Source organism: Fringilla coelebs (genome assembly GCF_963513975.1).
Source record: "Fringilla coelebs genome assembly, chromosome: 13".
NCBI lineage: Eukaryota > Metazoa > Chordata > Aves > Passeriformes > Fringillidae > Fringilla > Fringilla coelebs.
In genome coordinates this window covers 15,730,404-15,745,591 of record NC_140039.1, presented here as the reverse complement: position 1 = coordinate 15,745,591, position 15,188 = coordinate 15,730,404, and the positions used below count along the sequence as shown (strand labels likewise).

Here is a 15,188-nt window from a genome sequence, read left to right as displayed (position 1 = left end):
TCTGCAGAATGCAGCGCCAGCAGCTCATGCAGGATGGCACAGGTGGTAAAAATTGATACCGGGAAGGAAAAGGATTTGCAAGAAGGCAAGACAAAAAAAGAAATTAAAATACTCAGTAGCGCAAAAAGTAAATGTAGAACTACTAGAGGTGCTTATTATAAAAAGACAAAGCAGAACTTGCCTGTTGTCTGAACCCCATTAGTACCTTGCAGCATTTATTCTAAATATTAAGAAAAACTTGTTTTAAGAGGGGAAAAAAGCAAAACCAAAATAGAGACAGAATAAAGGAAACTTTGCCACACATGTCACTCTGAAGTCCTCTCTCACTAGCAGGAGCTTTACTGGTTTTACAAACTGCTCTGAAATCACCCACGGTACATGAGTCCCGAGTCACACGCAGAGAAAAGCTCTGCAGGAGTGTTTAACCTGCTGAATCCACACACTGGAACTTCAAACTGTGAAAACACAGATGACACTTTTTAAGAGGAAAAAAAATCCAGGAAAAATGACAGCATCTGGGGCTGTAAAGGCTGCTGCTCATTATTCTGATTAGAAAATAATACAAAGTGTGAACCTTAAGTAACAGAAGGTCCTTAGCACAGAAGGAAAATGCTGCAGAGGTGACACAGGCACTGCTCAAAACCAGCTACCAGCCCCCTGTAGGATGGGAAGCTCTGAACCTACCGGGTGGACTCACGATGCTGAGGGACAGTGACAGAATTTGACCACATCCAATTCTCTGAAATTAGTTCACATAGGCACCAATACAGATAATGTTTTCCTTTAATAGCGAAGGATTTTATAATGAAGCAGAAACATATAATATATTCCATGCAACCAACCTCATTTATTGAAAAGTCCTAATTTTATTGCCTTGTTTAGTAACATGTTTGTTCAACAAACTAATCTTTTTCATGAAGCAAAGCACAACTTTTTCTTATAAATAGTATAAATTATTTTATTTACAGAAACTTGTTACAAAACAAATAGACTATATATTTATTTTTCTTTTAAATATCCAAAGTAATTTTTCTATCCCATGACATTTGTTCATGTACTATACAGCAGCCAACACAGAGTTCAGCTGATCAGATGCTCTTGATTATGTATACAAATTATCAAACTATTCACACATTTTACACAGGAGATTGCTTTTAGAACCAGGCTCAACACCGAGCAAGATGCTTCCAAGGCCTACATTCACATTGACATTATGTAGTGCTCATTTCAAAATTATCTTTAAAACACAAAATATCTCGCACAAAAGGTAAAAATGATTATTTTCTGCTGAACAGTGAAACATTTAAAAATCTTTCTAAGCCCAATTCCCTCCTCCAGGACAGAATGAGTAAAAGACGAGAGATTCCTTGGCAAGAGAACTCTTACAGGAAGACAACTGCCGTAGAAATGTCATTTGGAAATCACATCTTTATTTTTTTCATGGTTTCAAGAGGTACTTACTAGGGGTTTTTGCTTTGTTTTGGAATACCAACAATTTGGAACATTTTCTAAATTATTTGACTAATGAATAGTGCTCCCCCCTTTCCCAAAATGAGACAGTTAAATAAACTGCTGGTTAAAACCATATTTCAAACCCATGGCATTATACTAAATATGAGTTATCAATGGGATTGTTCCAACAGAAGGTATTCAAATTAAAAGATTTTACAAAACCTACCAGCATAATTTGCTTTCTTTTGTCAACCCATCTCATTAATTTCAGATATATAAATATATGCATGTGTGTGTATATATACACACACACATATATATTATATATAGGTGGAAAAAGCAAGCTCCAAAATTTCAACTGAACATTCAAGTCTTTTAAGGAGAAGCTGTCTAAACAGTCCAAGCTTAAAACTAGTTATATCAGGCACTTTCAGTTTTTCCGTTAGTTTTAAACCACATGAGACCCACACGGATGCGCACGCACACACGCACACGAACACTAAAAAAGGAGAAGCAGTGTGTCACTTAACTAATGGATCTGCTGGGAGTCAGGCAACTGAGAAGCAATGCCACACCAACCACGAGGGCTCCGGGCTCGGCCATCCTCGGCGTGGATCCACCCACTCCCAGGACAGGGAAAAGGGACACGGCTTTCACAAAACGGAGGCATCCCTTACATTGCAAAGTAGGCATGTTAACTATTGGCTTGGCAGTGAACCACTTCAAATTATAAAAAGGTATTTGCTTTTTTTTTTTTTAATTAATTAATAAATAAATACTAGATGATCTCAATTGTACCAAAACTGGATATAAGAAAAAAAGACCTGTGCAAAAATACATATTTAAATATGTACAATCAATTAACAAAATATGTCTTCTGAAATAGGGATACTTCAATATTTATAATAGAACAAGAAATTCCAAAATAAAGATACAAAAGTATGTTTTTTTTCTTGTATAATTCTTTGTTCATCATTGCAGCAATTTTTTAGGTTAAGAAAACTGCAGGAGTCATAACGAGAAGTTGGAAAGACTATAAAAACTGTATCTCTTAAATTAATACCAAAATCTGTCTAGAAACAACCCAGCCACTGCAAATTCAATTTTGCAAGGAAAATTAATTTTAAGCTTCCTTAGTTATTTACAGTAAGAACTATGTGACAATAAAAGCTTCAGGAACAATGTTCTGCTTATAACCAAGATCTAAAACATAATATTTAGAGCAGGTCTAGGGCAGGCAGAATTTATGCTCGGACTCTTTGCTCCAGTGGCTCAAGTCCACATGGTGCAGGTGGCTGCACCCACTGGCTCTGGAGGAGCAGCCATCAGGAATTCACTTTGTCCACATCTGCATGCTACTGAAGGAGCACAAAATTGCCATTTTGCTTTCAGATCAACAGAACCTAAAAACCAGAGGACAGTTCAATCACAAACTCGCCAGCACCCAATCTTGCCAAATTTCTGTTTCCTTTACCTTTGTTTCTACCAAGAGTCAAATTGCACTTGTGACTGATGCTATCCTGAAGTGGAAGCTCTGCCCCAGGGACTTTCATCATAGCATAGATGTCTCTCCAAACGTGCAGGATTTAATACACTTGGATTTCCTTTTGTAACATTTCACTTTGGTTCCTTTTACATTAAACCAATTGCAGTTCTAACAATCCTTTCAACAGGGCATCCTATAAAATACGAATCCTTTTGTTCCTGAAAAGTTGTCTACTGGTTGTTTTTTTTTTTTTAAGTTTGCATAATAAGAGTCTCTAGTACATTGCTTTCTCAGTGTGATCTTTTGTATCAATTCAAAGCTAAAGTGTCTGCATAGAGGCTTCTTGTTGTTTGCTGTATAACAATGATTTCATAGGAAGTTCAGGAGAAACTGAAAGCATCGTTAGGTAAACAACTAAGCAACTGCTACTCAGAGTGGCTTTGGATTCCCTGATGTACTTACTACTTGCCACCAGAATGGGGAGAAGGCTGGGCTACGTGAACAGCTGGACAGGCTCAGATTGTCTCTTCTCAGCAATAGCTGATGCCCCTTTAAGGCAGAAAATAAAAATCTTCTTCGTTAGGATTTCATCTTCCTTTGCTTTGCCCCCTTAATAAAAGTTTAGTCAGTTTTGAGCCTTTACCTGATGTTTAAAAACTTAACAAAAACATCCAGATGAGTCAAACCATAATACAATGAGCCCTTTGGCGGAATTAATTTTTGAGGTGTTTTGAAGCAAGACAAAATACTTCATAAAAATTGGCTGGATTATACAAAACTGTAAAGCCCTCCATGCTATTAAAGCCTGGGTGGGCCTGGGATGACTGTGATGCACAAACCAGTGCTTCACAGTGAACTCTGCTGTCAAATTGGCATTTATTCCAGAATTTTGACTAAAAAAAAAAAATATCTTACTGCGTCGTAGAAGACATCACACATCAACAATTTTGTCACACAAACAAGGCAGAAAGAAACTGACTTTTATGGTTGTTAGAAAATATTTAAATATTTAAAAAACTCATTTTTAAAAGGGCTAATTTTATCTGCTGGAAGAGGAAGACAAATCCAGCCTTATTTCATCAATACAGTTCTTCTTTTAAAAAAAACAAAGGCCTGTGGTATACAGTATAGGTCAATAAATACGTTCTTTGGGCACAGAGTTTTAGAGGTTATTTGCCTTTGTCTGTTCAATATTTTTGGAATTTTTAAAGAACAAAATTAACCTTTCTTCCACAATAAAATCTCATTCAAAAGAATAGAAAATAGGTTTTGTATCACACAAATACGGCATTTTTATACTTGTTTTTTGAGCAGTGGCCTCAAACAAGTTTTTCTGGTTTTGTTGGGTTTGTTTTGTTTTAAACTCCTGATAGCTTCTTATCCCAAATTACCTGCAAAAGGCTGGGCAAAACAGACTATTTTTTGAATTGTGCTATTTTTTATATTCCATTAAAGGAACATTGCTATAAAAACACTAAAGCCATATTCCCTTCTTGAGGGCTTCTTTCCATTGTGCCTCACACATTTTTCCCCTTGTCACGGGGTCCTCTCCATTGAGGGTGTCTGTCTGGTTAGCTATCACCTACAAAAGACACCATCAGTATAAAAATAAGTCCACAGTAATGTTTATTTCCCCCCAGAAAACATTCGTTTGCCCAGCCAAACTATGTCAAATAGTGGCAAGATGATGTACTCCTGTAAGGAAAATCTCACAGATTTGTAGCAAACAGTCCAGACCACTGTTAACACTGATAAGAGCAATTATGTGGCTGAACTTCATCCAGTGTCCATTTCTAGTATATTCACTGCTACAGACATGGCTTCAGGGAAATTCCTTGTTTAAGTGACAGTCCAGTAGATTTCCACACCTGAGGACCATGGGAAGTTGGGAAAACTCAAGGCATCTTGGAGTCCAGAAATCCAGATGGAGGTTTTGCTTGTAGTGAAAACTGTCCAGTTTGTTTCTCACCGTGGTGCCTTCAGCTATCAGGGACGGGCCTTCGGCTTGGGGGCAAGAAAAGAGAGAACCGTCAGTGGAGGCACTGAAAACCAATTATTTTGTGGCTAACAAGGGCATATTTGGGGGAAAATCTCAGGCACAAAGCAACCTTGATAACCTGAGGCTGGCCTCCCTAAGACTTGAAAACCCTCAACTAAACCTCTTCGAAGTTGTAATGGTTTCAAGCATGCTTTCCTTCTTAGTTCACTCAAATTATATTTCTCTTTTACTTATATTGCATAGTTGAAACAGTAATTATTAGGTAAGTCCAAAAATAAATTCAGCCATCTGAAGGCTTTTTTTTCTTAAGTAAACACACAAAAAAGTGAAAATCTTCCTCTGTGGCTGAAACTGAAAATTAAAAAACCACTCTCAAAAAGTTCTTAGTGACCTCCTCTCCAGCTACAGAGATTTCAGTTTTTAGCAGCAGAGAAAACAAAGTTTCTTGGATTTTTGATCCTGAATGCACTACTTTTCCAGTGAGATTTGTTTTTTAAAAAATCAAAACTCCAAATTAATTTTTAAAATGGGATCTAATGTACACATGAGATCTGCTTCCTTTATAGCATATCTATTTGCCTTACTAACGAAAAAGGTTTATTATCTGATTTATTACATTTAATCTCATTATTACTAAGAAGTTAGTCAATGACATCTTGGGATAATAGGCTTATTTTATCACAGTATCACAGTTCTGTTATAATCATCATTATGATCCACTTTATAGAATGTTGATTCCTGACACAAAAACAAGGAGTCAGGCTGAGGCACACAGCTCAGTTCCATGGCAGGCTGGCAAGATTATCTTTTAAAATTATGGCTTAAAAATAAAAGGAATTAATTTTACCTGAAAGCAATTCACAGGCGACAGCATCCAAAGAATTTGAAATATCCCATTTAAAGTTTCTTTTTTCAAAATGTAGCTTTTTTATTTAGAACATTTATAAAAGTTTTGAGTAAACGCACCATAAGAATACTCAAAATGTGTACTGGACAAAAAGAACTACCTTTTACTCAAGCAGGATCTGGAACTGGCTATCTATTTAATATTAAAGAGAAGACATGAATTATAAGCTTGTGAGGAGGCATTTCATGCTGGCTTAGTTTGAGACAAGATTTCCTACCTGATGAAACAGAGAATTGTTCATCAGTCCTTGCGTCCCCGGGATTGCACCAGTGTGTTTTGCATGAACATTGTTCACCGATGTCAATTTGGCAACTTTGTTTGATTTGCTGCTGCTGCTGTTGATGCTGCTTGAACCAGGTGAGCACTTTCTTTTCTTTCCTATTAATTTGTCAAGGGAAGTATGTGAATGTGAAAAACTGCTGTGTGAATTTACAGTCAGCTCACTAGACTGATGAACAAACGGCCCTAAGGAGAGCGTGGAGTCGCTGCTGTTCATCATCACACTCATTCTCTTTATGGATTCTGCAGGGCTCCCGGTTGGAGGACCCCTCCCTGATTGGTCATGTTTGAGGCTAACAGAGTTAGCTTTGCTAGTCATACAGTTGAGGCCAACGCTGTGGGACGAAGCTGTCACTGACGGATGATAGGAGGTCCCAGAGTTTCCAGAGTTAACCACACAGTTTTTTCTAAAGGACTCTGTGGAATGAGAAGGTGCGAGCAGTGCGGAACTGTTTTTACGCTTCTTTCCTGAGCCGCCGCTGCTACTGACGCTGCCGGTGCTGTTACAGGTGCCACTGCCAGCAGGAGATTCCTTAGGTTTAAAAGATTTGCTGGATTTCATTTTCTGAGGTTTGCTGGCCATAGGTGAAGGTACAGAGGAAAGCACTGTAGGTGTTGAAGGGGAAGAAGACACTTGTCTTGATTGCATACTGCAGACGGGATCCACTGCACCCAGAGCAGCGGGGTTGGCGGTCAGTGTCGTCCCGTGGGATGGTACCGATTTGCTGCTCAGAGACACGCAGGAAGGAGAGACCAACGCTGGCGATGACATCACCGTGGTGGGCAAGAGGAACCCTGCTGCACTGACACCGTGCTGAGAAGCAGGCATCAGGTTTGTCCGATGTGGGGCACGGACTGATGCTGTGGTACTGGATGCTGGAGGAATTTTCCTGCAGGTGAACAAAAAAAACAAAGATAAAACCCACCTAGTCACCATTTTCCAGACTAAGATCCATATATACTAATAATGGTACCTTAAAATGGCTGTATCTTGGGGTAGATTAATGCCTCTGATTATGTTAAATCGATAGTTAATTGTTGCAAAAAATGTAAAGCATAGACCATCAACCTTCAGTCTGAACACAAGATTACTTTCTTTAACTAGAATCACAAGGTTCCATGTACTTCTACAAACACCAAGAAGAATAAGAACTCTTTCACTTTTACTCACTTCCACATCTGTGAATTAAGATGCTTCTCCAACATGAAGTCAAGTGCACATCGAATATGGTTCCACCGCTTGTCAAAGACGTAATAACCTCTTCCAATTTGCTGACTACCAAATGTGCAAAACTGAAAAGACATGATTTTTATTGGTGTTTTCTACTTTCAGTGACAACTCTCTGAATAACAATTTGTTTATGATAAATATGCTTTTAGATGTTTAAGTAGAGGATAAAAAATAATAGAGTTTTTATGTCTCTGGTCCAACAACTATATTAAATCTTTGGCCTTGGTATATTGAGATGATTTTCTTATCTTCTGATACTCCCCTACTTAATAGAAGCAGTCAAATTTTACTTTAATCAAATCCTTTGATTAAACAGAGGTTAGCAGTATGTCTGTTTATGTATAAACATTATACACATGGGCACATATTTATGTAACATCTGCTTCTGAGACCTACTAGCTATCAGCTAGAAGTCTGTTTCTAAAAAGAATATAATTTGTCATCCAGGGCAATAAATTTGCTTTTAGTTATACTAACTAACTTTTGTCAAAATTTAAATATTAAAATACCTTACTGCTATCTTTAACATGATGTTGGTAACTTGAGTAAAAAATGTATGTGGGTGTGGAGGGGGGAGTCCAATAAGAAAATTGCACCAAAAAGACACTGTTTACTTATTCCAAAACCACAGCCCTTCAGAGCAGTTAGCAATTTCATCTTTAGTATTCTGGCATTTTGTTTTCTTTTAGACTGGGGAAGTGAGCTATGAACACATTTTTTTAGCATGTTTATTTTGCAACTAGTTAAACCTACTAGGCCACAAAATAATTTTCTCAAAATATAGGGAGGGAAAGAAAAAAAAAAGAAAGAAAAAAGAAAAAAAGTATCACACACCCCACAGAAAACCACCCCTAAAACCCCAAAGTAACTTGTTTACACAGTTAGAGCCAGAGACAGACTGAGGTTAACTTTGCAAACGTACAGCGGCTGGTTGAGGATGATGACCTGAATAATGACAATCCAGTTTTTCAACAGGCTCTTCTTTTTCATCACATTCTCCCTCATCACTGGATAACCGAGATGCTGGCTCAGCTGCAGGCAAGGGAGGGTGTGGGGACTCGTGGACAGAAGGAGACTCGCTGGGGGCATTTCCACTGTGCTGGGCTGGACAGCCTGGAGGCCTGGGCAAGGCAAGCAGTAACCAGGTGTTATTGAACCCAGTCCAGTTAAAAATTCCACCCTTTAAGTGCTTATTATTACTGAGAGAAAGAAATCTACATTAACAGATCCCTGGTGTTGTCTACAGTCTTGTAACCAAGGGCAAGGACAGCGTATGGTGGTACCCCTGGAAAAGCAGCATTGCCCAATTGTTACTCAACTGCTTCCACTGATTGCAAACCAGCTTTTACGACTTCCAACAGTAGTTTTACTACTCCCTCCTCACCAGGAGTTACCCTCAGCAGGTAATTGCTAATTGCAGACAGGCACCAGGCCTGCAGCAAACACTCTGCCCCATCCAACAGATCTGTATCACTCCCTCAAAATCCACCTCATCAAGCTCCCAGTGTACATTTCATACCACTGCATCTGCAGATTTTCCTTACCTTGGAAGACTGGGGGGGTGAGGTTTGGGTTTATTAGGTAATAAAGGCTTTGATTCTGTAAGAGTAACTCCATGAGAATTTTGGTGCAGCTCCTGGGAAGTTTTAGTAGGTGAGGGATGTGGTTCCCTGAGAGGGGGCATCTGCTGATGATGATCCGAATGTCGAAGAAGTTCCTTTTCCCTGGTTTTGCTTTTGTGCTCAGCTAATAACACATCAAATCGTTTTCTTCGACCCTGTACAGCCCTCCGCTGGGTTAAGGAATGTGTCTGCAGAACCAGGAATAAATCATTAATCCCAGGCTATGACATTTGTGGAAGTCAAACACTCAAAACATGTGTCAAGAGCTCCAAAACAGAGAAAATCATCACAGTCCTGGTTTAGTAAACAAATGGAAATATGACTTAAAAAACAAACTTTAAAATTGCTTTGTGGATGATTATGTCCTTGTCTGATACAGAATAACAAACCCAGCAATTTGGTAAAAAGGATCTTTCAAACTTCTTTTTAAAAACCAAACTGCCAAATTTTTAATAAGGTTAAGACTAGAACCAAAAACATTTTTTACATCGATATTTCAACTGCCAACTCCTGCAAAACCAAGAAGAGAAAATATTTACTTCCACTTAAAAAAATATTCAACAAAATAATGTTTAAAATCAGACTTCTAATGGGAGACCTGAAAAATATTTAGAAAAGTACTGTGCTGCCTTCTATAAACTAATATATTCCTTGAAAACTAATGTAATCAAATAGATATTGAGGAATTCAAAACATCCAGCAGAATCCAGAGTCAGTGAGGACTCAAAGTTCTTTGAGTGTCCTGAACACTACAGACAGTAAGATGTGTATGGGTATAAACAGCATCAATTCTAAGTAAGGTGAAGTAAATGGAAGCTATTTTTCTAAATAGTTAGTGTCACATACAATACCTTTCTGATATGGCAAAAAGGGTTTGATTTAGTTATTTTCAGTAGGTAAAAATTTTTGTCACATAATTCAGACTCAAACAGCAATTCCAAAAATTATTTTATGAGTATATATTCTAAAGAATTTCTGAGAAATGTTTTTACTCATTCTTTTTCACTCTTGATTTTCCTATTTCTCTTGCAAAATCTTGCAGCTTTTCCCTCCTCTATTAGCAAAACAATTTCCTCCCCTCTGTAATTCCAAAAGGGCAATGTGTTCAAGTTCAGTTCCACTGGGTCATTAGTGCCAGCTTCATGTACCTTTGTTCTGTAGGTGGTTTATTTACCAGACCTTTCCCAAACTGAGGGTAGAGCTGCTTTGCAGGAAAGCACCAAGATATTACACAAGTGCAGGGGATCTGGGTTCTTGGTTCCCTGGGAGCAAGTGACAGCCCTCTGTCCTCCCAGGGTTTTGGAGCCAGAGGATACATTTTGTCAGACTAAAAGTTTTATGATTGTTTAATTTAGAGTTTGACCTCTAGGCAAGCTCCATGGCTCTTCCAGGAGCTGGCTGCAGCAGTACATCCAGCAGCATTAGCATTTACACAAATTCCTACCAAGAACCTGCTGCAGACTGCTGGGGAGAGAGGAAAGAGTGTGAGGAGGGAAGAGCTTGAATTATTTAAATCCTATGTAAGCAATATTTTCAAGGCTTATGAGGAATTTTAAAATTCATTATCTACAACTGGAAGGTTACCCCCAGAAAGAGAAACACGCTGTCCCCTGCTACCTACATGTGGAGTTTGTTCCATGTCAACATCCATGTTTAAAGGGTTTATACAAAAATACAAATCTCCAGGTTACTTTGAGAAATACTTTCTGAATAAATAATTAACTGAACTTCAAAAACACATTCTTCTTGGTTCTGAGCAACATGTTTTGAGAGGTAAAACTTAAAGTGGTAATTACCAACAGCAAAAATTTGCAGTTCTCAATTTTCTACCATGTTCCTCAAGAATCTGAATAAAAACTTCAGATAATCTTATCCTGATTCAGATATCCTACCTTGCATGTTAAAGACCTAGTACAAGGTTTCCTGGTTTCCACATCAATGACACCACAGTATATATCAGGATCAAATTCTCTCTCTGTCAAAGAAACAGTATTGAAAAGTTAGCAAAAGACATTTTGAAATACTAACATTTAGTTTCACCATAAAAATTAATTATATTGGAAACTTTTCAAATATGACACGGGCAAATGTACAAATAAAAATGCACAAATAAAATTGTACAAATGAATTTTTCTACATTCTCAGCAAGCTTATAGTGTGATGAAATACAGATCTCAAGTCCACAAACATCTGTAAATGTCCTCAAAGGAGGATCTGATGCTCCCTGTTAAGAGCAGAGATCACCATTATGGATTGTGACAAACACATGGTGGGTTTTTGCTTGTTGGCTTTGGTGTCAAGAACTTTTCTACCATTCTACTAGCACTTAAAATAATTGTGTTAAAAAGTGTAAAGAGCAGACTAGGTTTGCATTTTTCAGTTTATCAGGGGCTAGTTTTTCCGTTTTCTGTGTACATTTGGACCTTCCATATAGAAAGAAAGAAACTAAAATCTTTAGAGAGAGTAAAAGAGTGTAATTTTAAAACTGTCAGGACTGACAGGTGTTTGAGATCTGTACAGGCTTCTGAAAAGAAAAGTCAATTTCAAGGTGCTTGCATCCTTCAAGTGTCTGTCACATTACAGATTTAAATTATAATATTTAAAAACTCTTACTACAATTTACAGTATTACAGGAGTTTTAATTTACTTATGGAACTTATTTCCATATATATCTATTTCTACTAAAAGAAATACAGCTAATAATAATTTTTAAAAATTACCTGACAATCTTTTATGTAAAAATTTCCTATTATTCGTATTTTCTTCAGGTTTCTTTTCCAAAAATGGAGGCACAGAGAGAAGACCTTTACCATTCAGTATCTGTCCAGGGGAAGGCAAGGGTGGCTTTGGTATTGAGGGACAATTAAGGCCAGTCTTTATTGAGGAACTCACAGTAGTAGAACAAGTTGGACCAACAGCAGCTTTCAGTTGGGCACCATCTATCTTTGGATGAATCTTTTCCACTTTGACAGATGGAGTCATACTGTTATTTATGAAAAACAAAGAGAGAAAAATTGGAAAAAACATAAGCTAAAATATGTTATTATTTAACAACACTCTGATCTATTCCCAATATAAATGCAAACCTTCCTCCTACTACCTTTCTAATTTTCACATTTCTCATGATATCCATAATCTCTCCTGTCCTTTTTTCCCTGACACTTCTGAGTGTCCAGGGACTTCAGAAATCATTATTTGCATTCATGGATAGGGAGCATCACTGCAAACTGTCCAAAGCAACTGCAATGGACCCATCATGTCCAGTGAGAAATCCACCATTCTGTAGCAGTAAATTTTACCAGCACTGCTGTCATCTCACATGTGCAGGTTGAAAACCACGTGCATCAGAGCTAAAACTCGCTTATGATCAAAGTATGCAGATTACATCAAAGAATTAGGAGCTTCTAGTAAAATGACCTTTATTCATGGTGATTTAAGATGCAGCTTTGCAAGAGTTCTTCCTCAACACAGATGTGAGCATTAACTGCAATCTTTGACTAGGCTGTAGGAAAAGATCTGGAGGAGTTTAAAATTATTATCTTCTAAACCAAAAATGCTCTGAAACAAAAGAAAACTTTCTTGACATAGCAGTGTCTATGCAAGAAATGACATTTAACTCTTTTTCAAAAGGCACACTCACATTTTGTCATGGGGAACTTTGCTGTGCTGTACCGAATGCATTAACCTGTTGTTTCCGCTGATCTGCAGCTTGTCTTTGGGTGATTTCAACAACTTGGAATTTGATGATGATGCACTAGTACCTCCACTGGATGAACGACTGCTCCCACTTCCACTGCTACCTTTGTTTTTTGAAGGGAAAGATGAAATGAGGGAAAATACTGAAGAGGAGGGAGGAGTCAAAGGTGGCTTGCTGGAGGAGCTGTGTCTTCTTTCTGAAAGAGTGAAAAGGGGTTTTAAGCTCCCATATAGAAAGAATTTGGAAATACTTGATGTCATTTATGCCATTAGCATTTTTCCTTTATTGTCTTGGGAGGTTCCCTGCCACACACAGAGCATAGAGGATTCAAGCCTCTCTGTAATCCATGAGGTTCCACTCAAGGCTGGTCTCCAGAGGCTTACCAGAATCTCTCTGAGCTTCGGGAGCTGCACATCTCAGCCACTAAAGCTTAGCTCTCCCTCCATCTCAAACAATCAGCTCTGGACCTCAGACACACAAAGCCAAGAGAACTCTGTCCTCAGGCCAGGCAAGCTTAAATATCACATTCCCTTAGAGGACAAGAATTAGCTGAAAGTACACCTCCTAATAGTCAAAATTATATTGAATCCAACATTTTCACTTTTACTTCATGACAAACTTCTGGTATGATATATCAGACCTCCAGTATGGAACACTTGTGAGAACATCAGCTCAAATATTGACCTACACTGGGCATTTTTTTTTTTTTTTGAGCATGGTTGGTTTTTGTTTGGTTGGGTTTTCCCCTCTTGTTTCTATTGAGCAGGAGCACCACCAAAAGCAGGAACAGATACTCTTCTACAAAAGCCTGAATATCTGAATTAAGAGAGGTCAGGTTCCATCACCTGGACGTGTTTTTTAATTAACACCAAACCATGAAAACTTCTATGCTGCTAGCACCATTTCAGGTATAACTGTCTATTGTAAAGGTAGCTCTTTAGAACCATGAACTCTCAGAACACCTGGCAGCTTCCAGCTCTGCCTACACAGACACGGTAATGGACCGTGTGCTCACTGTCACACGGACACCTGTGATTCCTTGAGGATCTGTGTCATCAGCACCTTCCTAAGAGACACTTCTGGCAATCAAGTAAATGAAAACCACAGATCTAAGACACACAAGCAAGAAGTCTGTCAGGGGAGTGCAAAGGCAGTGGTAACACCTCTTTTGAAGCCAAGTATTGTTAGAGGTGCCCAAATCCACCACAGATCAGGATCACCTTACAGATTTTGACTTGAGTGAACTGTGGAAGCAGCAGGCTACTCATGAAGCTACAAATAGAGCCAAGAGTGACAGCCAAGTCCAGTGCAACCTGTGCAGAAGCCTGTAACGCTCTGGGAAATGTAAATTAGTACATCTGTTCTGCTTCTACATGTGTTCTGCTTCTATGACCTATTTGGAAGTAGCACTTGAAACGTGTTCATTAGCTTAGAAAAATAATGAATGAATATAGAGCTTGAACTAAGAAAGAAACTGAACCAACTCCTGTGTTTCTCTCTTTAACTGCAACAATGGGTGCAAACTACCTAACAAATCTGCAAAATTTTGCAAAATATTCATCACTTGTGGATTGGTAATTACTAAGAAGTGGAGAACTCAAGTGTGAAATGCCCGACAAAAATAACAAATTCAGCAACTTATCATCCATCTCAAGGAACAACTGCTTTAAAATCGTAGTATTTAAAACAATTACTTATCAAAATCATCCACTTAGTTTTCTAGAACCAGCTGCCACTGAAGAGTCTGTAAATGAAATATTTTAGCATATTTATGCTCTAGGAAATGCCTATGCTTCTAGTATGACGCAGTGCTTATTGCCAAATGGCTTTTTATAGCAATGGCAAGAATCCCTGAGCAGCTCTGTTCAGTTACTATTTGAGGACCATTAGAGTTCAGTGATGCTACACCCTGTGAGATAATGAGAAACATTACTCAATACTCTTCCACATTCTGTATATTTAGAAAATTCAAAATCCAAGTGCTTATGACAGTTACAAATCACCTCAAATAAGCCAGGGGATGACTAATGCAATCCCTGGGAGTTTGTTATGATGACGTTGTCTTTCTGAAGGAAGTGAGAGTATTACTTTCTTGAAAAAAACCTAGCAGATGAAAAGAAGGGACTAGAATAAAACTGACAACCTCCTTGTATTCCATCAGTTAGGAAGAAACTAGACAAAATAGTAATCCCAGCTATTTATCTGGATAAGAGCAGTATTTCTCTTCTGACAACTGCAAACTGAGATGCTACTGCTATTTGCACAAATGTTTAACAGCAGCAGACTCAACCAAGTGAGTTTAATAGAAAGTGTTTTAAATTGGTGATAACAAAAAAAAAAAACAACAAAACCTAGAGAACTAAGGCTGATCACACACAAATTCACAGTCTACCTGTCAGAGAAGATTGCCATATACAGACACACACCCCCCCCAGGAAAAAAAAATCCATCAAATTAACTTTTTTTAGAATTCTGGGACAATTTCTGAAAGAGATATTGTAACACTACAGGGCTG

The 15,188-nt window shown here is 38.1% G+C and overlaps 1 protein-coding gene across 4 annotated transcripts in view; it reads right to left on the bottom strand.

The window, feature by feature from the left end:
* Nucleotides 1–855: 855 nt before the first annotated feature.
* The window catches only part of ATXN7 (ataxin 7), an 86,355-nt gene continuing 72,022 nt past the window's right edge, over nt 856–15,188 (bottom strand). For all 4 annotated transcript variants that reach the window (XM_084214154.1, XM_084214153.1, XM_084214155.1 and 1 more), the window contains 8 exons: nt 12,617–12,869; nt 11,697–11,959; nt 10,869–10,951; nt 8,899–9,164; nt 8,277–8,475; nt 7,295–7,416; nt 6,062–7,013; nt 856–4,942 (listed from right to left, as the gene is read on the bottom strand). In XM_084214154.1, coding sequence (XP_084070280.1) covers nt 4,925–4,942; nt 6,062–7,013; nt 7,295–7,416; nt 8,277–8,475; nt 8,899–9,164; nt 10,869–10,951; nt 11,697–11,959; nt 12,617–12,869 — 2,156 coding nt within the window. In that variant the 3' untranslated portion in view covers nt 856–4,924. The remainder of the gene's footprint in view (nt 4,943–6,061; nt 7,014–7,294; nt 7,417–8,276; nt 8,476–8,898; nt 9,165–10,868; nt 10,952–11,696; nt 11,960–12,616; nt 12,870–15,188) is intronic.